The sequence below is a fragment of the Gasterosteus aculeatus genome, chromosome 14 (genome assembly GCF_964276395.1).
Source record: "Gasterosteus aculeatus chromosome 14, fGasAcu3.hap1.1, whole genome shotgun sequence".
In the NCBI taxonomy this organism is placed as follows: Eukaryota; Metazoa; Chordata; class Actinopteri; order Perciformes; family Gasterosteidae; genus Gasterosteus; species Gasterosteus aculeatus.
The window spans coordinates 168,170-193,201 of record NC_135702.1 but is presented as its reverse complement, the minus strand read 5'-3'; the positions used below and the strand labels follow the sequence as shown (position 1 = coordinate 193,201).

The 25,032-nt window shown below is 45.8% G+C and overlaps 2 protein-coding genes across 5 annotated transcripts; one reads left to right on the top strand and one right to left on the bottom strand.

Moving 5' to 3' along the window:
* Window positions 1-917: 917 nt before the first annotated feature.
* On the top strand, window positions 918-4,716 carry pbdc1 (polysaccharide biosynthesis domain containing 1). Its single transcript, XM_040197737.2, has 6 exons — window positions 918-1,485; window positions 1,975-2,040; window positions 2,517-2,576; window positions 3,457-3,597; window positions 4,277-4,388; window positions 4,469-4,716. Exons 1-6 carry the CDS (start codon window positions 1,456-1,458, stop codon window positions 4,579-4,581), a joined length of 522 nt encoding a protein of 173 aa, XP_040053671.1. The 5' UTR covers window positions 918-1,455; the 3' UTR covers window positions 4,582-4,716.
* Window positions 4,717-5,358: 642 nt separating this feature from the next.
* On the bottom strand, window positions 5,359-24,884 carry xpo7 (exportin 7). Of its 4 annotated transcripts, none has more exons than XM_078088511.1 (28): window positions 24,572-24,884; window positions 18,220-18,366; window positions 18,022-18,115; window positions 17,502-17,668; window positions 17,166-17,231; window positions 16,977-17,081; window positions 16,039-16,204; window positions 15,832-15,905; window positions 15,640-15,759; window positions 15,417-15,563; window positions 15,047-15,219; window positions 14,553-14,746; window positions 14,304-14,409; window positions 13,988-14,123; window positions 11,873-11,946; window positions 11,156-11,236; window positions 10,612-10,675; window positions 10,418-10,526; window positions 10,238-10,344; window positions 8,649-8,737; window positions 8,248-8,355; window positions 8,086-8,168; window positions 7,765-7,979; window positions 7,561-7,699; window positions 7,321-7,478; window positions 7,098-7,205; window positions 6,788-6,915; window positions 5,359-6,613 (listed from the first exon to the last, which is right to left on the bottom strand). In XM_078088511.1, the coding sequence occupies exons 1-28, from the start codon at window positions 24,602-24,604 to the stop codon at window positions 6,520-6,522; spliced, it is 3,285 nt and encodes a 1,094-aa protein (XP_077944637.1). In that variant the 5' UTR covers window positions 24,605-24,884; the 3' UTR covers window positions 5,359-6,519. The 4 variants fall into 4 exon arrangements, with proteins under 4 accessions (XP_077944637.1, XP_077944638.1, XP_077944639.1 ...); XM_078088512.1 differs by having other exon boundaries at window positions 7,098-7,196; XM_078088513.1 differs by lacking the exon at window positions 24,572-24,884 and adding an exon at window positions 23,863-24,038.
* Between the last annotated feature and the right edge of the window lie 148 nt (window positions 24,885-25,032).

Sequence of the window (25,032 nt, the reverse complement as noted above, 5' to 3'; positions counted from 1 at the left end):
CAAACAGCAAAATGACAAAAGACACAACAATATTAATTCAAATGAATTAACACAATAAACAATGGTGAAAGACACAGAATAGGATACTTCAATTACATACAATCCGATTGACATTTTAGTTCATTATTTTTCTGTTGAGTTTGATGGCTTAAAGTATTGAATGTTTAAATTCAAATATTGAAAAATCTGTTTATTTGAATTTATTTATATTTCTTATTTATCGATGCGTAATATAATTGATCGAATAATCTCTTTATGTTTATAATATTTCATAAGATATTTCATATGTGTCCACAAAAGCTAGTTGAATACATTTAGTGTAAAATTCGATGTAACGTGCTTTGTGAATTTGACGTGTTCAATAACCAGTGTTGGGCAAGTTACTGAAAATGTGTATTTAGTTACAGTTACTAGTTACTTCTTTTAAAGGTAATTGAATCACTTACCAGTTACTGGGTAAAAGTAATTAGTTACTCTAGAAAGTAACTTTTAAGTTACTTTTATGTCTGCTTTTTAAATGTAATGAATATAAATAGTACTGAACAGTCAAACACAATAAACATATTTTTTTGACCTATTTATTGTAATCAACAGGGCAACAGGCCTCCAAATCAAGCAATAGTACAAAAGTCCTTTTTAATAATTAACTTAATAGAAAATAACAGTTTGAGGCGTTTGCCTGAAGGCAACTGACTGGACAGTTGACAGGATGCATCTCATCTCCAACACAGCGATCGATCGATCAGCTCTGCCGGTTCATCGGCTGCTCTGCAGTCCGTGTGAAGAGGAGCGCTGGTTGTTTGCGTGGAGCGACGCCTGCAGTGTGGTACATTGGATCGAGCACTCAGGGCTCGATTGTGTTTGACTGTCACTACGACGGAGTTCTGTGATTGTTTGTTCATGCCTGCCGGTTGTGTGATTTGAGCGCCAGTAAATGACCTAACTTGTACTGCATCCTCGTCTCCGTGCATTTGTATCGATTTAGATAACCCACGTATAGTAAACGACTATAACAGTGATCATACATGTAGCATAAAGTCACAACATGCAGCATCTCTGTCCTCATGAGCGACGCGATGCTGTTTACGTGCACGTACGCGACTATTCTGTGACACACAACTGTTTAGTGCTGACAGGCAGCTGTTTACTTACTATTTTCCGGCCCTCCGCTTCGCGTCACAACAGAACAGAGAGTAACGCAAGTAACGAACTTATTTCAATTTCAGTAATTGTAACTGCGTTAATTTATTTAAAAAAATACTTCGTTACATGCTCGTTGCCGATAAAAGTAATAGAATTACAGTAATGCGTTACTTTGTAACGCGTTACTCCCAACACTGTCAATAACGTAGTATTCAATAATTGAACTTTATCATCTCTGTTGCTCGTGGATGACAGTGAAGGAACTGCGCATGCGCACATCGTCACCTGATAGACGATCTTTGGTTTAGCAAAATGGCGTCTGAAGACGTGCTGGCTTCTCTGGTAGGACTCAAACTGTCTCTAACGTTTAGATAGGGACTCGGTTTACACTGAGCTGCTTCCCCGGACATTGTTGCACGTTCGTGGGATCCATAAGAGGAAAGTTTGTAGGTTACCGAAGCGCGGCAGTGAGCTAGCTGTGCTAATGTTGCTAGCTTAGAAGAAAACACGTGTAGAATGGAGCCGTGGATAAACACTGTGACGTGTCACGTGCTTGATTTATGACATCAGATGGGATGTGTCGCGTGCTTGACTTATGACATCATTGTGTAACAGAGTCCCGCACCATGCCATTACGTCACAAGCTAGTTGGTTTGTTAATCAAGTGTTTTTTATATTATTTCACGTGACGTCAGCATGCTTTTTCAGATTAACGAAGTATTTTCAATTTGAACAAATAATATGTATAAAATAGAACTCTTAGTCAGATAAGTAAAATTAAGTGTAATATTTGTAGTTCCTGTTGTATCAATGTCTCTTCCGGGCTCACAGGGGGTGGAGGGAGCCTCAGCAGCCGCGCATGCGCTGTCTCTCCCTGCAGACGCATACGGAAATGACGTAAGTATTGGTTTTATATTTCCAGCCTTTAATGTTTTCTCTAAGTTGTGGAGAGAAAGAAAATTAAAATGACTAATACCACACCATTGTAAATCTACTAGTTTTCTTTCTGAGGAAAAACATACGTGTATATAATGTGACAACAATATTAATGATTTGATTCATTATTCTGTAAATTCAGATATTCAACTAACTTTAGTTGATAATTGTCATTAACCTTAATGAGATAAATACAATGAAGTAGAAGCTTAAGTAAAGTAGAATCAACTCAAATGACTTTTTTTGTTACTTTTGATTAAATGTATATACGTATTGATTCTCTCAGGTTCATTTTAGCAGTTATGGCTCAAGTAAATGTATTAATTTGATAATTCTTTATTAATTGCTCATCCGAGATGTTGGGCAAGAGGATAAATCTCCCAGAATGCACTGGGCTCGACAGCAACACCCTGTAATGTTCCTTCTTCTGCTTTCAGCCGCGGCTGGAGGTCATGTGGGCAATGAAGGCCTACAACCACGCAGAGGTGTACTTTAATGTGAGAGGCCTGTTAGTTATGTTAGCTGTCTCCTGACCCGGACAGAGAACGCTAAGATTAGCCTAATATTAGCCTGACCCGGACAGAGAACGCTAAGATTAGCCTGACCCGGACAGAGAACGCTAAGATTAGCCTGACCCGGACAGAGAACGCTAAGATTAGCCTGACCCGGACAGAGAACGCTAAGATTAGCCTGACCCGGACAGAGAACGCTAAGATTAGCCTGACCCGGACAGAGAACGCTAATATTAGCCTGACCCGGACAGAGAACGCTAATATTAGCCTGACCCGGACAGAGAACGCTAAGATTAGCCTAATATTATCCTGACTCGGACAGAGAACGCTAATATTATCCTGACTCGGACAGAGAACGCTAATATTAGCCTAATATTAGCCTGACCCGGACACTCGTAATCTGACGCTGTTTCCCCTCTTTTTTGTTTGTTTGTCGCCCGCAAAACATGCGTATGCATATGTGCAGTGTTTCCCACACAGACTCATTTGTGGCGGTGGCCGTTTTTTTTTTAATGCTATTTAAATCACGCAGCGTATTTGTTCAGCTGCATTTCCTTTCCCTGCTCTCCATCAGTCTCTCTCTCTATATATATATAATATATATATATATTATATATATATAATATATATATATACCATATATATATATAGTATATAATATATATATATATATAATATATATATATAATATATATATATATATATATATATATATTATATACTATATAATATATATATATATAGTATATATATATATAATATATATATATATAGTATATAATATATATATATGTGTGTGTGTGTGTGTGTGTGTGTGTGTGTGTGTTGATGTATGTAGATGATTCATCTCCTCTTCTGTCTCCAGCTCATCTCCTCGGTGGATCCACAGTTCCTGAAGCTGACAAAGCTGGACAATGAGATCTACTTGAGCTTCAGAGAGACCTTCAGAGACCTGGACCTGAAGCTGCTGAGGGCCGAGGACCTCAAATCGGACCAGGCCAAAGAGGTGTGTGTGTGTGTGTGTGAGAGTGTGTGTGTGTGCTGTCAACAGATTCAACAAAATGAACTAATGCACATTTTGAAATTCATTAATCTCAATGTTCTTGTTACAATGTTGCTTTTTAATGAATGTCTGTCGGTTTTTCTTCTGAAGACTAAATCTTAAAAGTAATGAATAATCACTTTAAAAATCATTTTAGACACTTATATATATATAATAATAATTATATATTGTTTAATTGTTATTTTAAACACACAACTCATTTGATCGTCGTGGAGGCAGAATTCCACCTGGTGTAACTGTTGAACTAGCAACTCTTCCCCCACATTTAGCAGGACGTTTTCAAACGTCTTTTAGGGACACGGCGGTGGTCCTCTGCAGACTGTGTCGCAGGGTAACGTTAGATGTTGGGATGGAAGTAGCCTAGCAGCTAGCTTAGCATAGCAGTGCTTTAAGTGGTCCGCTGGCCACTCACCCTTCTGTTTGACACGTGGAATAATTTCCGGTCAGCTTCCGGTTTACTTCGGTAAACAAACGTATGTAAACTACGTTAAAATATTTTGTTGCATTAATTCGGCCACATTAATCGCATAGATTAATGAGTTTCTGTTGACAACCCTAATTATATATATATATATATATACTGTGTTATTGGAGGAGCGTTTAAGTGGCGTTGTGCTTGCAGACCTGGCGTTCGTTCTGTAATAAGTTTGAAGGACTCATCGAGGACTTCAACTACGGCACTCTGCTTCGTCTGGACTGTGAGAAAGATTACACAGAGGAGAATACCATATTTGGTAAGTTTGAATCTCACTGTAGAAAAAGTATAAATACACTACACGTGGAAAAAAAATCAATTCAGTTTTGGTCTTTCCAGCCACAAGGACTCAGTTCTTTGCTGTTGAAATTGCCCGAAACAGAGAAGGCTTCAACAACGCGGTGTTCCTGTCCAAGGGCTCGAAAGGAACCGGTTACCGGCCCACCCAGTGACCGGCCCACCCAGTGACCGGCCCGTCCCACCACTGCTTTCATCTTCATTGTGTTTACTGTAAAGTTGTATTGTTTTTTTAACGAAGTTGCCTCCAAACGTGGAAACCAAAAATAAAGTCTGAATCTTGGTTATTATGTTACGTTAGAAGTCATTTATACTTAGTAATAAATGAAGCACTGTATTTCGTAAAAGTACTCTTTTACAGTGACAATTACAAGTTATTATTCTGTTTACTTATTTAGTTCATCCAGTTCTCAACTTATTTTGAAAATGAACTGGATCAAATAGAACTCTTCAAATGAAAGATTTTTGAATTAAATCAACAGCACCAAATCTTCACCATATATTATTGATCCGCGTGTCAGCTGTGGTCCTGATGACATCATTGCTCGTGTCAGTCAGTTTGCTCCGATAACGCATCTTTCTCTTTGATCAGAATGTGGAGCCCTGTGATTGGCTGAGAAGATTCATAGATGACCTTAAACCATCTGATGTGGCTGTCAGTTGCCTGGGGGGGGGGGGGGGCAAACCTACCCGCCCCCCAAGAATGAGTTTCTTTCCCTTAATGAACGTAATCATTCAAGAACTGAGTTTTCTATTCAGACGGGTTTGTTTGATAATCTAAAACATTCACTTGTGATAAATATGCAAAAGATAAACCAGGAAGGGGGCAAATACCCTTTCAGGACTGAACACACATCAAACCACACACAAAGCAACCGTGTGCAGCACGTTCATCTCTTATCGGATCCTTTGTGAAGAAGACGAGCAGCAGGTAAAAATCCACCAGGTTTATTTGCAGTCACAAGGACACAGGACAGACTACCGACAGGCTCCGCCCCTTTCCTACAGGTGTGTGCGCACGCACACACACACACACACGCACACATACACGCACACACACACACACACAAACACACGCAACCCCTCCCTCAGGGGAAGGGGGGGAATCCCAAAACCTGGTCCGAGGAATCCAGAGTGTAAACAACATGGTGGACGTGCAGCCGGCCATCCGGAGGGGAACATGTGACACGCCGCCGTGCATGATGGGAAACTGACGCTTCTCGACCTCGTCAAACGTGGAAATGATCAGCAGCTACTTTCTTCATTTCATTACTCTATGAAAGAGAAATAAATACTCAGAGCTTCTCCTTCAGTGAACTGAATAAAAACGATCCTTTACACCCAAAGAGAGATTTACTGTCATTTTAGATTGTCAGACAATCATTTGTGTTACAATTGTTGATACGTTTTAGATCATTAAATGTCATCTGTATTTTCTTGAATTTATCGTTAATTGTAGATATTTTTTAAATGTGAGGAAATATTAAAAAGCAGGTTTTGTCTTTGTGAATCCAAAGATATTCAGTTTAGTGTCACTGAGAAAAAAGAAACCACAGAAGAAGAACCGGAGGTCTGAAGACACTTGGCTGATATTTACATCACTTCAGACTGGAGATAAATGTACAACATGGACGCTCCCTTTGTGTTAGTGTGTACCTCTTCTTCATCTAAGTGCCCCCCCCCCCCCCGACCAACTCACTACACTGTAAAAAGCTCAATCACACCGGTTAGTTTTTTGTAACTTTTTCTTCGACTCTTTGTGTTGAAATTGTTATAAACATTGTTCAAAATGTTACCAAAAGAAATGTACACGTGGTTTTCTGTGTTCTATACAAGGCAGGCAGAAGCGGATTACTACGTTTGCAGGCGTTCACCCCCGCCCCCCCTTCCAGCCCCCCACCATCGCTTTAAAATAGATCTATATGTATTTATATATACTTATATCAAAAAGGAGGCGGATTTAACCAACAATTCTGTACGACATGACCCCCCCCAGGCATCCGGGCCTGGGGGGAGAGGGGGTCTGATGCAGAGGGGAGGGTCGAGTCGGGGGGGGCTCTGTCTGCAGCGGTAAGACTCCTTTCTGTGGAATGTCAGCTCATCATGTCGTTGCTGTTGACGCCGTACGTTGAGTTCTTCATGCTGTCATTCACCTCCCTCCTGAAGACAGACAGGTTCTGAGTAAACCTGCACACAGACAGGTAGAGGGACAGACAGGTAGAGGGACAGACAGGTAGAGGGACAGACAGGTAGGACGGTCAAATATTAGCATCAAAGTAAAAGTTGATTTTTTGCATTTAGCATTTTCTCTGGTGTAACAGATCACATGGTGCGAGTCCATCGCTATGGTAACACACACACCTGTCCCGGTTCTTGGTTAGTAGATTCCGTTCGATTCCCTCCATCAGGTTCTCAAAACATAAATGCATCGCCTGCTGCTTCTCTGGAGGCTGACTGTTCACTATGCTGTTCCTCAGGTCAGCAAAGTACTACAAAGTACACAAAGTACACACAGGTGAACACACTACACGTATGCTGACTGTTCACTATTCTGTTCCTCAGATCAGCAGAGTACACAAAGTACACACAGTACACACTACATATATGCTGACTGTTCACTATTCTGTTCCTCAGATCAGCAAAGTACACAAAGTACACACTGACTGTTCACCTTCTCGTTGAGCAGGATGAGGCCCAGCAGGGGGCGGGACATGGACCACTGGTTCCTACAGTCCTCAAAGATGATGATGTTCAACACTGTGGACAGCATCTGCTCAACCTCAACAACAACAACAACAGGGTCAGTTCTCTTCGTCTGTGTGCCACCACGGAGCAAGCTAAGCTAACAGTAGCGCCCTGCGTCCCGGCCGCGCCCCGTGTCTCGGGGGTCTGACCTGCTGGATCATCTCCGGGTGCTGCTGCATGATGTTGAGGAAGCGGTCGTCCGTGGCCATGGGCGTGCGCCTCTTCTTGGTGGAGCGAGACAGCTGCTTGAACAGGTAGGTGACGATGTGGTCCAGACTCGAGCAGCACCCCGTGCACACCATGGTATCTGAAACAGACGCAAAGGGGGTCATGGAACCGCTCCCTGACCCACAGGGGGCTGCGGTGAACCGGGCCTGCGGGGGTCTCACCGAGTGCAGTGAGCCCCTCGGAGATGGAGGACAGGATGTACATGACGACGTGCGGCTCCAGGCTGGCGATGAAGTTCATGTGGTCCTGGGTCAGGACCTCCAGCAGAGAGTAGAAGGACTGGCTGAGCTTGGGGTAGTCCTGCAGGGACAGAGCGGGTCAGGGTGCGGCACCAGAGGACAGAGAGCTGCCGTGCCGGGACTTACCAGCAGGTCGCTGTGGGGGATGGAGAGCAGCAGCTTGATGAAGGTCTGCAAGGCGTTGTCCAGGGCGTCGTCGCCGTAGAGACGGAACACCCCGAAGTTGACGTAGTTCCCGCTGAGCACCGCCTTCAGCATGGCGAAGCACACGCTGACCCCCTTCAGCTTCACCCCGTAGACCTGGTCCTTAGGGACCTCCCCCAGGGTCAGGATGCGGTTCCCTGCAGGAGCACCAGGGTTCCATCATTAGATCATGTGACATATCAGCTATGACATCACGTATTACACGACTATATGCAAGCGGTCGGAGTGATGGGGTCACAGTACCGTAGGTCGTGATCATCTTGCTCGTTTCTCTGAACAGAAGGATGCCGTTGGGTGACGACACGTCAAACTGAAGCCTTTGTGATCTGTGAGGACAGACGAGGGTCATCAACAACCAACATCCCGCTCGCATTCACACTACGAGAGGAACATCTCTTCATCTACCTATTGTGGACGAGCTCGGCCATGAGCTTGAGGACTGGAGTGGTGCATGCTGGGTCGTGGTACCAGAGCTCGATGGCTCTCTGCAGGATGGGCATGTAGGCTGGATACCTGCGGCGCTGCGTTAAGCTCCTTAAAACAGCATTTATTCTTCTATGAACACACATAGTAAAACTGTCGCGTTAATCCAGGAGATCATTGTGGCCCAGATGAATCCTCCACGGGGCAAACAGACCGTGTGTGAATAGATGAAAACAGGATTTCCTCTGCTCAGTTCATGCTAAAAGTTCTCCTGACTGACCGCAGCACGCGGTGCTTTTATTGCATTAATCTCGGCCACAATAATCCCAGATTAACACGTTAACTGACTGCATGTCAGCAGCCGCACGACAGCGTGAGGATACATCCAGTCAAACAGCATCATGAAGCTGGTCTTGGCGTTGAAGGCGAAGGCGATTCCTCGCAGGTCTCTGACCAAACCTACCAGGGTCCTCTACAGGAAACCAGAAGAGGAGGAAACCGTCACAATAAAAGCCTCTGGAGGAAGACATGACTGAGACAACACGGGGTGAACAGAGACGGACTGTGTGTACATGTGTCATGTGGCGCTGTGCTCAAAGGTTCAACACATGAATTCATTGACTCGCTCGCAACTGGCCAGTGAGTTAGCGTGTTAGCTCGTTAGCAGCTTGTTGTGGTTGCTAGTTTGCCACCAGAGGAAAAACCAGCAGCTCGACAACCTTCGCAATAAATTGTTTCAGGTCAGATTTTGCAGACTTGGTCGTCTTGGTGGGTCTGTGGTGTCTTCTGAGGGGGCGGGTCCATGTTTCAGGTACCAGGGTGCTGCTCAGGTCTGGACCTCATCCTCACCCAGCAAGTCAAGTTCCTTGTACGTCTGACGTATTTTGGTAATAAATGATTCCTCTTGTATCTTTCCCGTGTTTTCATGTAGCAGCAGTCATGCAGTTCGGCGGCTCATTGTTATAAAGTTAGAATGTCAACACATTAAGACAAGTAGCTCCATGACGTGTAGAAATAGAAGAGCAACACGGTCAAACGTCGACACCTTCTCGGTGGAAGGTTCTCCAGGAGTCTTCAAGCAGCTCCACGGGGGAGTCACCTGGAAGGTTCTCCAGGAGTCTTCAAGCAGCTCCACGAGGGAGTCACCTGGAAGGTTCTCCAGGAGTCTTCAAGCAGCTCCACGAGGGAGTCACCTGGAAGGTTCTCCAGGAGTCTTCAAGCAGCTCCACGAGGGAGTCACCTGGAAGGTTCTCCAGGAGTCTTCAAGCAGCTCCACGAGGGAGTCACCTGGAAGGTTCTCCAGGAGTCTTCAAGCAGCTCCACGAGGGAGTCACCTGGAAGGTTCTCCAGGAGTCTTCAAGCAGCTCCACGAGGGAGTCACCTGGAAGGTTCTCCAGGAGTCTTCAAGCAGCTCCACGAGGGAGTCACCTGGAAGGTTCTCCAGGAGTCTTCAAGCAGCTCCACTTGTTGGCTGCTTTGCCTTCACTCTGCAGTTCAACTCCTCCCAGACCCCCTCAAGTGGGTTTAGGGGGGTGATGGTGGAGGCCACTCCTTCTTGGTAGCCCTCACAGAGCCTGGAGGTGTGTTGGGGTCTTTGTCCTGGTCCGCTAAGCTCAAACCAGGTGGCATGACGCTCCTTAAGTAGGCCTTAAATCACCAACAGTGTCTCCAGCAAAGCCCCCGCACACCGTCACACCTCCACATGTAGAAACCATCTGCTCCCCTGCACTGCAGTTTACATGGTGGGTGGAACCAAAGATGTTTAATGTAGTTCCATGAGCTCCTGGGCCCAAGCAGGTCTCTTCTTAGCAGCCATTGGACCTTGTGGGCCTGATTGGGTTCTGAGAGGCCTTTCTGTGGGTTCTAACCTGAGCTTTGTGAGGCTGGTAACTGGACTAACTCTTAGTCTCCAGACAAACCATTGAAAGAGAAGGTGTGGCCTGACCTGACTAGTCCTGTGCATGTGTGTTACCTTGGCCTCCTGCTCGTTGAAGGTGTTTGTGCTCAACATCTGAGCAACAGTTTCAAACGCAGCCGTCAGCGGGAGCATGAACTGCTCAAACTGGTCCTCGTCTTCTCCTGCACACACAAACGATTCATTACTGTCTTTATACAGACGCGCCACGTGTACCATCATTCAGTGTGTGTGTACCTAGGTCCACCATCAGCAGGCGCCCCAGCGCGGTGTAGAAGGTGGTCCGACACCTCATGTCGCTGAGGTTTGATTGGTTGTTCACCCCGAGGAAGGAGAAGTGTTCGCTCTGAGTGGCGTCAAACACACGCGTCACTTGCCATGAATACATTGTTATATGGATCATAGAAGCAGGTCACGGGAAAGGAGCTCACCGTGTGGTTGTTCAACATGAACTGCACCGCACTGAGCTTCACCAGCTTCCTCACGCTGCTGTACGTGAAGAACAGGAAGTCAAGGAGCCAACGGGACGTCACCTTCTTATATTTAAGATACACACCAGTGGTCAACCAGTCAGTCAGTGATTCAACGAATAGACATGATACATTTACTTTTGCGTGATTTTAAACAGATCGATTAATTTACTCTGAAATAAGACTGCAGTATTACTTCTGGCCATGAATTCACGGCTCAATCGATTTGGATTTAAAATTATGTCAAATCTTCTTCTCTCGACATGAAATGAATCTTGCTCCAGGTGAAGCACATCTTCCTAAATTTAATTAAATAAGAAGCAGATGATTAGACTCTGTATCAAGCGCAGCAGGTTGCTAGGCAACGGGAGTGGTGGAGGAAAAAGATGATGAAGCAAGCAGGAGGTCCCCTGTAGGCCAGACCGCCTCCTTTCAGCGGACCGGGTCCTCTGGAGGACAAGAAGTCAATGAATCTAAGGTGGACATGTTGCGTAATGAAGGATATCCCAAGGACAGGTCGTTCAGCAGCTGGAGAGTCTTGGAGGTGATCGGTTCACACTGGCCCCAGTACTTCAAGTTTGTGATGCTGAAAGAGACAAAAGACACGTTCACTCTCACTATGAAGCCCAGAGGCTCCCAGTCATTGTTACACACAACTAGCTGATAAAACACTGGACACGGCTTCGTCAAACCACTCACAACGCGTCTGGATGCATACGCTTAGCTATGCTAAGCTAAACAAACGAAGCAGACCGTTTACAGCGAAGAATCTGCCAGATCCTCATTCCTGTGTGTCGGCTCTGAGGATGCTAATGAGGTGTGAATTATCTTAATCAGCCACAGAGAAACAACCCTGCGCACTCACAGGCTTTTTTCTCAACATCTTCTAAAGATTTTGGCTCATTTTTTTGTCTTGTGTAACAATCTCTAAAAATGTGTCCTTCACTTTATCTAAATGTGATTTTGAAGCTGTGACAACATCAGTACAGAGGATGATTATCCTAAAGTGCTTTTTATTTTATTATCATCATTTACGCTTAACCAGCGACATATATACTGAAATGTAACCATCTGAGCAAAGCCTTTATTATGTACACAGACTTTGTGCTTCCAGAAATATAGTCTTTCTTTTAATTATGGGCATGAAACATAAAGCAGGGGCGTAAGAAATGAATACAAGAAAAACGTCCTGTTCAGATGAGACAACATCTCTATTACTCACATTTTTCCTATGAAGACACTGAGGACCATCGTCTCGTCATTCAACCCCAGAACTTCTGATAGTCGTCGGTAAAGCTGCAAATAACAGAGACACAAACACACATTAATATATTAATAATAATAATATATTAATCTAGGTTTGTCACCAAAGAACCATTGAAGACTTTAAGCGAGTCCAATCAGCGTTTGTGTAAAACGCCGCTTCTCCAGAGAAAAGAACCTTATCTGGCTGTATTTCATACGTTTGGGGCGCCAACTAACGAATATTTTGATAATTGATCAATTATTTCTTTGATTAATCGGATTTAAAAAAAGAGCATTAAAAAGCTTTCATTTCATTAGAGGCTTCTTAGTTTAATTGATCAGTGTCTCCTTTACAGGCACAACATCAACTGCCGTATAACCCACAGTATGTGCGCAAGCTCACTGGACTACCGTATATGACATTAAGAAGTACACATACAAATATATTTGTCAACAATAACCAAAATGGGACAACAGATTAAAAAATGAACGGTCCAAAAAAAGGCGAGTAAATAAAAAGGTGTCTAGTCTTACTGCTTTACTGCTGGTCTTAGCGGGCTAACGCTGGAGGCTCCTTATGTTGCTCACGTCAAAGCGGGACAACGTGCCGCGTTACGTTGACATTTTGCCATTGACACCATTTTAGTTTATTTAGTGTGAAACGCTCGCACACGTTGGGCGACTTAACTTGAACAGACGTATAATATAATAATCCATGTTATTGATTTGTTGCTGCAGCCCTATTTGCGTTACAAGGCTTTTACTGTCAAGGTCAGCGGGTTGCTAGGCAACGGGAGCGGCCAACAGAAAATCTCATTCTCATTTCGGAGACGGCTCCGCTCTTCAGGTCCTTGAAGGACCCGACCCACGTAGACCACACTGAAATGAGACGCAGCGCGTGTGTGTGGACTTCTCATTATCAGAACCCGACCCACGTAGACCACACTGAAATGAGACGCAGCGCGTGTGTGTGGACTTCTCATTATCAGAACCCGACCCACGTAGACCACACTGAAATGAGACACAGCGCGTGTGGGTGTGGACTTCTCATTATCGGGACCCGACCCACGTAGACCACACTGAAATGAGATGCAGCGCGTGTGTGTGGACTTCTCATTATCAGAACCCGACCCACGTAGACCACACTCAAATGAGATGCAGCGCGTGTATGTGTGTGGACTTCTCATTATCAGGACCCGACCCACGTAGACCACACTGAAATGAGACACAGCGCGTGCATGTGTGGACTTCTCATTATCAGGACCCGACCCACGTAGACCACACTGAAATGAGACGCAGCGCGTGTGTGTGGACTTCTCATTATCAGGACCCGACCCACGTAGACCACACTCAAATAAGACACAGCGCGTGTATGTGTGGACATCTCATTATCAGGACCCGACCCACGTAGACCACACTGAAATGAGACGCAGCACGTGTGTGTGTGGACTTCTCATTATCGGGACCCGACCCACGTAGACCACACTGAAATGAGACGCAGCACGTGTGTGTGTGGACTTCTCATTATCGGGACCCGACCCACGTAGACCACACTGAAATGAGACGCAGCGCGCGTGTGTGGACTTCTCATTATCGGGACCCGACCCACGTAGACCACACTGAAATGAGACGCAGCGCGCGTGTGTGGACTTCTCATTATCGGGACCCGACCCACGTAGACCACACTGAAATGAGACGCAGTGTTCTGACGCTAAAGGTCAGAACACGGGTGATATGGCCGTACCCCCCCCGCCCCACTACATGCTTACTACATGTCCTACAGGACGACACCATCTGGGAAGTTCTCATGTGTGGTTACTGCCACAAACAAAGAACTGACTGATCAGTCAGCAACGATGGCAGAGCGTCTCTATTAGGGCAGGCAACAAATTCTAAATTCAATTTAATCATTTTTGTGTAGGTAATATGCTGTTAAACTAAATAAATGAGCTTTACAAGTGGTTATGTCTCGCTGTATTCATTTGTACTGTTACTGACGTGCCTAATGCACAAAGCCAATATGACAGCCCTCGTCTCTATGGAAGCAGCAGCAGTGAGGACAGAGCGGGTCCCCGGGGGGGGGGGCGTTTACCTTTGATGATTTCTGCACCTGGTCTCCGATGTAGATCTTCCTGAACTGCTCAAAGAAGCTGAGCATGGCCAGCTCCAGCCTCTCGTTGCCGGCCTGAGCGAGCCGACTGTCTGTGAGATTCATCAGCTGGAGCACCCTGAGGTGCACACAACAACACATGCGTGTGTCATCACAGTGCAACACGTTACAATGTAAATCTACAGGGCTACAAAAGCTGACCAGCTGCCTCCTCAGTGGATTCATTGTTAGGGTCTGAAGTGAAGGTGGAGTCCCACAGGGCGCTGTTTGTCTTGTTTATGGATCAATGAGTTCTTACCGACAGACTAACTCTCCGTCCATGGCGTCCTGCTCATCTGTGCTCGCAAATGACACCCGTCCACCGATGACCGCCCCGATTATATAGACCAGCCACGTCAACCGGCCTGCAGGAAGAAGGAAGGTTACATGTCCTGAAAACGGGAGGCTCTCACTGGGAGTCATCAAGGTGTTGAGGATTCCCTAAGGACGTTGCCCGTAAACCTGATGTGAACCTGAGGCTGCTACAGCGCGTCTGAGTGGCACGTACCCTCCTGCACGGTGATGTCTGCGGGGCTGGAGTTGGTAGACTGCAGCAGCTCCTGGTAGGTCTGAGCCGCCTGGTCGAACAGCTGCACCAGCAGAGCGCAGGTTTTCTCGTACTCGCACCTCCCGATGGTGGACAGCTGATCCAGCTGCTGTTGGACCAGGCCAGCGTCGTCCAAAGGGTCTTCTAGTCCGTCTCTGAGGAGACCATCAGCACATCGAGAAGCTGATGTGATTTATTGATTTATCACGAATCCACAGAGCATCACCTGTATCCTCACTTATCGGATCAATAACACTCTGATGCTGCTCTATAATATAGCGTAGCTCTATACGTAGAGATTCAATCACATTTCGTATCTGAAGGAAAACTGAAGTTGTGGTTTGATGATGTCACTTCCTGCTTGACACTATCACAAGAGGAACTGTGGACCATCACAGTTTGGGTCATTCTCTACAACTTTGGTCCTTTGGTCACATGATCCTCAGCGAGCTCACCTGAGGATGACATGGACCGACTCCAGCCGGGAGGTGATGTAGGCCTTGGTGACCTCGGGGGTGTAGGTCTCTAGCAGGTGGGGCTCGGTGGCTTTGACGTACGGGACGGACGCCGCGAGGCGTTGCCACAGACTCAGCAGGTAGTGGACACTGTTGGGGGCAAACTCCCAGTGCTGGGGAGGGGTGGGAGGAGGGGGGAGGGGTTAAGGTTTACACGCGGCTTTACTTTGACACGACACGTGCAACAATAATAATGTATCGTTCATGAACAAAGAAATACTTTAGAAACCAGACAATCAGGTTCCACCTCTTACTAAACAAAGCTTGTGTTCAGACACATTGCCCACGTTAGCCCCCGCTCTGAGCCCACCTGCAGGCTGGTGACGGTGAAGTTGGCGATGAGGCGGATGACCTCGGGGTAGTTCTCCACCTTCACCAGCTCCCCCAGCTGGTAGTTGCTTTTCAGCCTCGCCAGCAGTCGGCAGAACTCGTGGTAGTTGTTGGGATCCGGCAAACACTGAAACACAAAGGGCATCAAACACCGGACGCCCCCCTGGGGGGGGGGGGGGGGGGGGGGGGCGTCTGGAACAAACCTGAGGGTTGGCTAGAATCCTCTTCACCCCGTCCACCAGGTGAGACAGGAACTTGGCTCGCTCTGCGTTGTTGAACAGGGACCTCCGGACCGAGGCGATCTGCACTAAACATGACAGCACCTGCGCACACACACACACAGGTTCAACCCGTGTCCCCGTGTCCACGCGTCCTCGGGAGAGCTCATCACTTACCAGCGGGGAGAGGGACGGAGGGATGGAATGATACAAGTTGAAAAAGAGCTGCAGAGTGGAGGAATCGAGAAACGCTGCAGAAAGAAACAGAAGTCAGATGCTGATCCATCGAGGCGACATCACAAACTCATCTCACACAGGGGCAAAGGTCAACCTGCTTTACCTCCTCACAGGTCCCACTGACCCCCCCGTGCTCCCGGCAGGTACCTGATCTCCAGGAGGTGGGGATCTGGACGGTGCAGAGGTCGTCCGATGACTCGTCTGTGGAGGTTCCTATGAAGTCGTAGTTGAGGCAGTTGTAGCTCAGTTTGAGAAGCTGCATCAGGAGGCCGTGCTGAGACTCATCGTTAAGGTTCAGGTTCTTCCCCGACGCCTGAGGACACACAGCGAACGTTCACCCCCCGCGTCTCCACTAGAGCTGCAACCAAGTCGACGCGTCGTGTATTCTAAAAAGACTCTTTTCATGCGGCATTGCAATACACTACAGAAAGTGCTGGGGGCGCTATGGCTTCTACGTCCACATGGGCCCCGGAAAAGAAGACGTTTATCAAGTTGATCGTGGGAGTCGAAACAAGCGAGACAGAGACCTTCAAAAGTCACCACGCACGCTTTACTGAGAAGAGGACGTGTCGTGGATGTTTGCTACACTTCTGTCACATGAAGGGTAGTAAATCAGTCTGAAGAGTTAACATTAACCTCCACTTAGCTTCAAACTTCAAACAAGACTGTGGAGAAAAATGATTCCATATCAACACAATTACGAGAGATCTACTCTAGCATAATGATATTAAAGCCACAACGGGATAATTAAAGCTGCTTTTCTCTCTTCAGTACTAAGGCTCGTGCACTAACCACGGTGACATGGGGGGCAGGAAGTGAATGTGTGTACTGGATGGAAATAAACGCTTTAGCCAAAAGGAATACTTGCCTCTTTGTTGGTCTCCACGCTGCAACATTATCGTTAGATTAGCCGACTAATCGAAAAAATAATCGGTAGTTGCAGCCCTACTCTCCACTAAAGCTCAGCTACGCGTTCTTACGTCGTCGCCATGGAGATGTTTGATTACTTTGAGAACTGACCTTAACTACACACAGATACACAATATGTAGAATGTATGTCAACATGTACACATGAATAAACAAACCTGCTTGAGGAGGTTGCAGGAAAGAGTGAAAATGTCGAAAAGTGAAGAATCTCTGAATGAAGAAGCGATCTTCCTGTGTTTGGTCAGAGGGTGCGTCGTGTCGGCCTGAAGACAAACACAATGTGTAACACCCGACACACACACCTGACACACACACACACACACACACACACACACACACACACTTACCTGATTGATCTCATTGGTCAGCTGGGACAGAATGGTGACACCTATGATGCAATGTTCAACACTGTCCTGTAAACACACACACACACACACATTTCCAATGGTCCTTGAATTAACGTTTCCATTGTAAAAAAACTAAAACAAAGCTAAATATTCTTATATCTTATATAATATATCTTTTCTTAGTGTCTCATTTTAAATCTCGCCACAAATAGAATCTGATTACAGCAAACGATTTATTAAAAAAACATTCAATTCTGAACTGTGATGTCATGATTGATTCATCCATTCGACCAACAGTCACGTGACCATAAAGCGGCGGTGGCCCCGCCCACAGACCTGCAGGAAGCGCGTGACGTCGGCGATGACGTTCCTGAAGACGTAGTCGTCCTTCTGGCAGTCGAACCAGCCCAGCTTGGTGATCCGGGCGTACAGCTGGATCAGCGCCTGCGTCACGAAGGCTGCCAGCTTGGGCCGCGTGGCCAGATAGTTCAGGACATAGTTCCCTGTGAAGGAGACATTCAGGCACCACCATGGGAGACGAATGCATCCGTATACCACGTCAGATATGAGAGAGGATGATGGTTGGTAGAGAAAAGAAATCCTACATGATGCTTCCAATTGATATTTCAACTCAGTTTAAAAATATATATATATTATATATATATTTGCTTTCACATTACTAGTCTTTATTATCTTTAAATGATTGTAAATTGATAAAAGGCAGAACAACGTCTGAGAAGAAAACTAATCATAAAGTTGGTGGACGTCAGACAACCACAGAAGAGGACACGACTCCTCGCTTCAGGGGGTCTCAAGTCCCTGAGGGTGAGCCGTTGGTGTAAAGAGGAGAACTCACGGATGTCGATGCGTTGCTCAAGGGGCAGAGGGTTGCTGGTTCGAGACACCAGCTTAGACAAACAGGTGGCCGCGAGCAGCTGAGAATACGACGACTGCAACGAGAGAAGAACACAAGTTTATAGAAAGCCTGATGATGTCACACAGCGCGTGGGAGACCCTCTCAACCCCCCCGGACCCCCGCTGACGTAGTACTCACGCTGCCTCGCTCCAGCAGCAGCTGACACTTGCTGAGGCAGTCGGGGCTGTTGGTGAACTCCACCAGAGCTTTCTCGGCCTGGTGGCGGACGGTGGTGTCGGTGGTCTCATACAGCTGCTTGCACAGGATCTCCAGCTGGGCCAGGCCCTGGACCAATCACAGGAGAGGAGGGCACGGCATCAAACGCCACGCACAGGCTCCACTCTGATAACAAGCCATGACGTTAGCACCAAATGTAATCTGGGCGCCGTTCCTCGTACGTGGATAACTGAGTTAGCGCGGCTTCATCTGAGCTGCTGGATTAGTTCATCACGCTCTTCCTCAGTGATGAAGGATCGACATCAGTTAGATTAACGTTTTATAGGGAGAGACTTCTATGACATCACAGAGACCCGTCATGACATCACGATGACGTCCTGTACGAGCGCCATCGATGCTGGAGACAGGAATCATTTATTTACAAGAAGGTTTTCTGGTTACGTGGCGAACGCCACACGCTGCAGCCGAGCATCTACAGGCCGTCCCTCTCTCTGTCTCTCATGCTGTCTCACACACTGTCCTGTCTGTACAGTGTTGCGATGCAGAGAACATCTGGAAAGCCGCTGCATGTCGTGCTCTTTGTAAAGTTCTGTTGGTTTATTTGTCGCTTAATAAACTTCTGGATGTTCAATTGATCAAATGTCTGATTATAAACAATGATCACATAATAAACTGCTAGTTCTATATGGTCATTACATACATATGAATCATCAGCTGATACGAATGAATAGGATACATGAACTGTATCAATTAGACTCTTTGGGCTTTTGCATATTTAAAGAAATGTACTGTGATTGATTAATGACGAGGCAAATGAGCCGATGCATTAAACACTTACGCATTTAACATGAACTTGTTTGCAATACTGGCAGGGGGGGTGTCAGGTGCCATGATTGTGTCTGCAGAGTCTCTGGTGGCAGCACAACAAGCTAACACGCTAACAAGCTAACTCGAGGGCCACACGTGGACATGTGGTTGGCCAGCGGGCGGCCCGGTCCTTTTCGGGGGTCAATGAATGAATGCGTTTACCGTACTTGAAAAAGCAATACCGTGATATGCTGCAACAGTCAGACTCTTTTTTACTAGCGTGACATGGATTTTTGGCCACAGCGTGCAGCCTGCTAGCATTCATTTAGTATCGCACATTAGCCTCATGTGTCTTTACAGTCTGTACACATGTGACGTCCTCTGTGCAGAAACACTCAACACAGGAAAAACCCCAAACAATGAAAAGTATTTGATGGGGAGAATAAAGGGAAGAAACCTTTAGAGAGACAGAGGACGATCCTCCAGGGACGGACAGACTGCGATGGACGTACAGAATGAACAACGTGTACAATACAACGACTCTTCGGCCTTCTGACGTAAGACGCGCGATTATCATCTGGTTCAAACTAAGGAGACTGATCAGCGCGGATCAGCCTCTGAGGAACAGAGATAGATGTCAATCGTCATGGATAAAGGGACATTTACTCAGTTGAACCACAAACTCCTGGACAATTTTAACTTTTTGGGGAAAAACTTCAATTAAATCTGCAGACAATAATAAAACATTCAAAATACTGGCAACGTATTTACATACAGATAAAAGTAATAAATACAATAATGTTATTAATATTATTTAAATGGTAGAGGCTCATTTCCAGTGCCTCAATTAAAACAATGTTTCCCCACGCACGGCAGTTCCACACCGACACAAACATACGCGCAAGTTGTAATAGAAAAATACAATATATTCATGGACTACGATAAAGCAATGAGTACGGCACAATAAATGAATGAATACACAATGATAAATCACAATTTATAAATGAAAATACAAACATAAATATAGAAATATACCACGATTAAAAGTGTCAGCGTGGAATAAACTCACAACAATTGAGCCACACTAACTTATTCTCATAAGCAAGCTCAGGATTTCTGATCAAAAAATTTGAGCACTTGGGATATTAAAAGGACTCAATAAAAGGTAATTGATTTAACCGTAAAGGGTAAATCAGTTATAGAAACTTGAATTATTTTTATCCAACTGACCAAAACATAAGACAAAAAAGACGATTATTCCGGCGACTTTACACGTCGACGCACTGGTTTCACTTCCTGGTTGTAAAGTCCTGCGTGTGTTGCAGAGCGATTCACCTCCAGAACAACAGGTGGAGTCACGTGTTTTGTTGAAGACGACCTGGAGAGTCACGTCTTTGTGTGTGGAAGTCGCTGGTTGCTTTATTTATTGATCATAGACTTTATTGCCCCGTGCATCCACACTGCTGCTTTCCATCAAGGACACATTTGTCCCGTATTTTCCTCCACGACTTTGTTCCCCTCGTTTGTGGAGATCTCCCTCCATGAATCAGAGGCCATCCGGCGTCCTCATCGTCCGCCAATGACGGCTTGTACAAGCGCTCATATTTAAAAGCTCTTCAATCTGATCCGTTCTCTCGTAAACGTTCTTCCTTTTAATAACGGCCGTATTGTGCTGTGAAAACGGAGACGTGAGACTCCGTAAAGGACGTAGTCAGAGACCAATCACAGCCTGCTGCTGCAGGACGCTGCGTCGCTTTACACGCTAGTCTACAAAAATGGGTCGACGCACGCAAGGAGGCGTGAAAAGACACGCAGGGGACACGCAGGGGACACGCAGGGGACACGCAGGGGACACGCAGGGGACACGCAGGGGACTCTTGAGTCTGCGTTTCCATGCGTCGGTCTGAATATGCAGAAGCATAAACTCGGCTTAACCCTAACCCGACTAAAAAACGAACTAATGGCACGTTTCCACCGAGCGGTACGGTACGGGTCGGTACGGGTCGGTACCCTTTTATTTGTGTCTCCACTGCCAAAAGTTGAGAATGGTACCAAAAATCCAAACGGTACCACTCTTTGGGTTCCCTTCCGTTGAGGTACCTGGCACAGTGGTTTGGCACTAAAGGGCGGAGCTAGACTCACTGCAGAGCGTTGATTGGTTGAAAGAGTGTCGTCATTTGCGCGTGCCGCAAGGGGAAAGACAACACACGTAACACGCCTGCAGCGTGTAGCCTCCTTGTGACAAACAGCCACATATGGAGAAGCAGGAACAGGATCGGCTGCACGTCCGACATTGTTGTTTGCGGTTAGCTTTTCAGCGAATCACGTCAATCTACTTTCCGTCATACACCACGCCTATCAAGTGACGTTATCACTACTTTCTGAAATACACCACGCCTATCAAGTAAGGGTACTGTTGGCGGTGGAAACGCTCGCCAAATCATGGTTAACAGACCCGACCCGTACCGCTCGGTGGAAGCGCGCCATTACTGTAGCACTTAAATTGTACTTAACGTCACTTATCTATAGCAAATTGTAAATTGGCTTATTTGAGGAAATTGCAAAATGACATGTGATGGAAAAAACTAATAATAAACGCAGTCTTCACTTTAACATTACAGGTTTTATCTTAATATATATGAGTAAATGGAAAATGTGCAGGTGAATGGGAACAAATTGCTGTTTAGGTTAATATAAATATAAATGTTTTTTATAAATTATTCTCTGGTTCCAATTCAGTCATTGTGAAGATGTTTATGCTTTTCTTTGACATCTTGGTGGACGTGGACTTTAGTTCTGTAATGGACATTTCTCCGCGATTGTGATTATACTTTCAATAAAATGAAGGGAACAACCTACAGCCTGCATTGAGGCTCATGAGTATTTAACATTTGGGGCAGATAGTCCGACGCACATTTAAAGAGGCCTTTCACAGGGCGGGAGAGAAAGCGCTGAGTCATAACTACCCCAGTCAACATGGGGGGGGCCGGCTTCAACCACAAGATTAGAGGAGAAGGGTGGAGGTCTGCATTTGGAGGGTAGGGGGTCTCCTCACTAGGTGTTGCATTCACATGCTTACATGAGTATGGGAAGTTTAACTTGTAGCAGGTATGAGCGTGAGATCACGAGACTATTGGATTTAGATAAGATCCAGACTGAGGACAAGCTTTAAAGGTCTTTACAGGAAGTAGGAGAGCAGACAGTTGGGTTCAGAGGTCATCATAGGGAGTAGGAGACGAGGCATTTAGGTTTAATGTCAGTTGGTTTAACCTTAAGCCACCTCATGGGGTCTACCCATGATAAAAGGTGTTATACACTCAACAGTTCTGTCTATCTAAACCATTTCAGTGGGAATAAAAGGGAAGCCCTATGAGTGTTCTGATGTGTAAAAATACATGTATACGTTACTGATGATGAAATAACCCAATATAACACCTTCAAAACCCTTCAAATTTTGACATTCGCCTGAAATAAAATCCCTAACAGCCATATAAGTCCTATAAAACATGGAGATACCGGGCTGAAACCCTACGTGACAGCACAGCGTGTGCACACCGTAAGCACAGGAAGCTTCTCCTCTAGAGGAGGCTTTTGTTCAGGCATCTCTGCTGACAAACACAAGTCAGAATCTGGATTTGTCCGGCTCTGGTCGGCCGGATCACGTCCTTCAACCACTTTATGGAATCATTTGATCCTGTTGGATTTGATTAACCCGCGAGGAAATGATTGAGTTTTGGTGATTTTCAAACAAGACTGGAGCGGTGTGAAGCATTCTAATATTCGCTTGTGACGAGTACACAATATTCTGTTGGAAGTGGGTTCTGGCTCGGTTCTTCCCCCAAGATGGGACTCTTGGGTGCAACAGGTATGTCTTTACATGTAGGAGTAGGAGAGCACTTCTGAAGCATCATAGATCCAAAAACACATTCAGGTTTTATTCAGCACACGTACAATAAGGCCTCAAAGCTTCATGATTAGGAAACAAAAAACAATTAGTCAATTAGCAGTAGGCTCTAACTGTAATATTATATTTATAAACCGCAATATGACTGAGTTACTTGCACACAAATAAAAACTGAAAGATACGTTAAGTTATTTTAAAACTATCTATTTAATGAAAACGCAATATACATTTATTTAGGTTTTATTAGAATCATCTGACATTTTAAAACCTGGTCCCGGTCAGATCAATCGCTTTACTGCTAGAATGAAGTCTCTGCGGGATCATAAGCTTCATAGCAACAGCAGCAGCTTCAGCGTGGGGACGTTATGAGGACTAACATGCGGGAGAAGGTTCGGCCCATTGCTCCTTTCTGAACGTGTGTCCGAACCACGAAGCATCAGCTAGCTTCACGTGCTAGCTAAACAAAAACAGCACTGCTTAGTTACGCTCATCAACAACGCGGGTGACCCTTAAATACTGAGTTTATCCTCCGTTAATCGCTTCCGGTGACGGACGCAGGGACAGCCCCCCCCCCACCCAGACAAACAGTTAAACCAGAACCATGTTTTTAAAACGGACTCGGGCGGGAGAAGTGGACGTCTGGGCTAACGTTAGCATAGCTTTACCAACGGGCTCTGCTATCTGTAGCATAACAAAACAGCAAACAGAACAGAATGTCAACATTTCAGCTCTTAGCGCCAAACAATGAGTCAAAGTCTTCCGTTTATAACAATATGTTCACATTGTGATTCTCAATGCCGCTAAACTGACCACCATCATGTTCGCCGTGTGACAGTGATCTTTCCGCGCTTTATTGTTTACTTCTCCCAAAATACGTCAATAAAACACTTTACTTATCCCGGTGCGTCCGTGGGTTCACACGACGGAACCACCGGGAAAACCTTGACGACTCTCCGACTCCTGATTCTCTTCTAAATACCCAAATGTACTTTTCTCCGCCTGCTAACACACGGGTAATCACACATGCTAACATGGACGATAGCTCACATCCAAACACACGAGCTAGTATACAGGCTAACACGGGCTACTGTGCATGCTGACCCATAAGCTAACACACGGGCTACTATCCATGCTAACCTATAAGCAAACACACAAGCATTCATGCTAACCCATAAGCTAACGCACAGGCTACTAGCCATGCTAACCCATAAGCTAACGCACAGGCAGTAGCCTATCCATGCTAACCTATAAGCTAACACACTACTATACATACGAACATATAGGCTAACACACAATCTACTATCCATACTAACCTACAAGCTAACACGCATGCTATTATCCAGGATAACATACACGCTAAAACACAGGCTTTTACCCAGGCTAACATACAAGCTAACCCTGCAGCCGAGCAATGACAGCGGGCCACAAGTCAACACAAGCGGGCGCATCCTTTCTTTTCCCGCCGGCAGCTGAAGACGGACGTCCCATCCCGGCCTCACACGGGCTCCGAATCCGCGACACGCGCACCCGAATCCGCCATCACACTCATCTTCGCGCCTGTGGACGCGTTGTCGTTTACGAAAACATGAAGCCACTGCTCACCTGCACATGATCCGCCATTTTTCTCCATTTCATGCACCTCTCACTCCCCCGCTTATGGGTATGTAGAGACAGCAGCGCCCCTCACGGCGGCTCGGCGGTACTGCAGCTCCAAGCCTCCCGAAGGTCTGAGGAGGTCTGAGAGGGAACGACCATCCCCATGGTAACTGTATCCAACACACATGGACAAGTTCACCTTCATCATCCTCACTGTGAACATCTGAGGGGGACCCGCGTGAAGCCAACACCATGGTAACTGTGTTTAACACATCTGGAAGATGTGCCATAACACGCTGTAGAGTGACTTATTATTGGGATCCTGTTCATGTTTCAAAATTATTAGCTGATATATTTGCAGCACTCTGGACAATATAAATACTTGTTATTGTTCGTATTGGGAGGTTATACAAAATTCAAAGGTCAAGCGATATGTATCAATATATATTTACATAATATGATGACTT

What these genes read in the sequence shown, in the direction of transcription:
- pbdc1 (XM_040197737.2), top strand. Translation starts at nt 1,456, where the DNA reads ATGGCGTCTGAAGACGTGCTGGCTTCTCTG. An exon ending in ACGCAGAGGTGTACTTTAAT is followed by an intron (nt 2,577 to 3,456) that starts GTGAGAGGCCTG and finishes TTCTGTCTCCAG; the next exon opens with CTCATCTCCTCGGTGGATCC. An exon ending in AGAGGAGAATACCATATTTG is followed by an intron (nt 4,389 to 4,468) that starts GTAAGTTTGAAT and finishes TGGTCTTTCCAG; the next exon opens with CCACAAGGACTCAGTTCTTT.
- xpo7 (XM_078088510.1), bottom strand. Translation starts at nt 24,604, where the DNA reads ATGAAATGGAGAAAAATGGCGGATCATGTGCAG. An exon ending in TGAGCAACGCATCGACATCC is followed by an intron (nt 17,669 to 18,021) that starts GTGAGTTCTCCT and finishes TCTCCTTCACAG; the next exon opens with GGAACTATGTCCTGAACTAT. An exon ending in AGGTGCAGAAATCATCAAAG is followed by an intron (nt 11,947 to 13,987) that starts GTAAACGCCCCC and finishes TGTTATTTGCAG; the next exon opens with CTTTACCGACGACTATCAGA.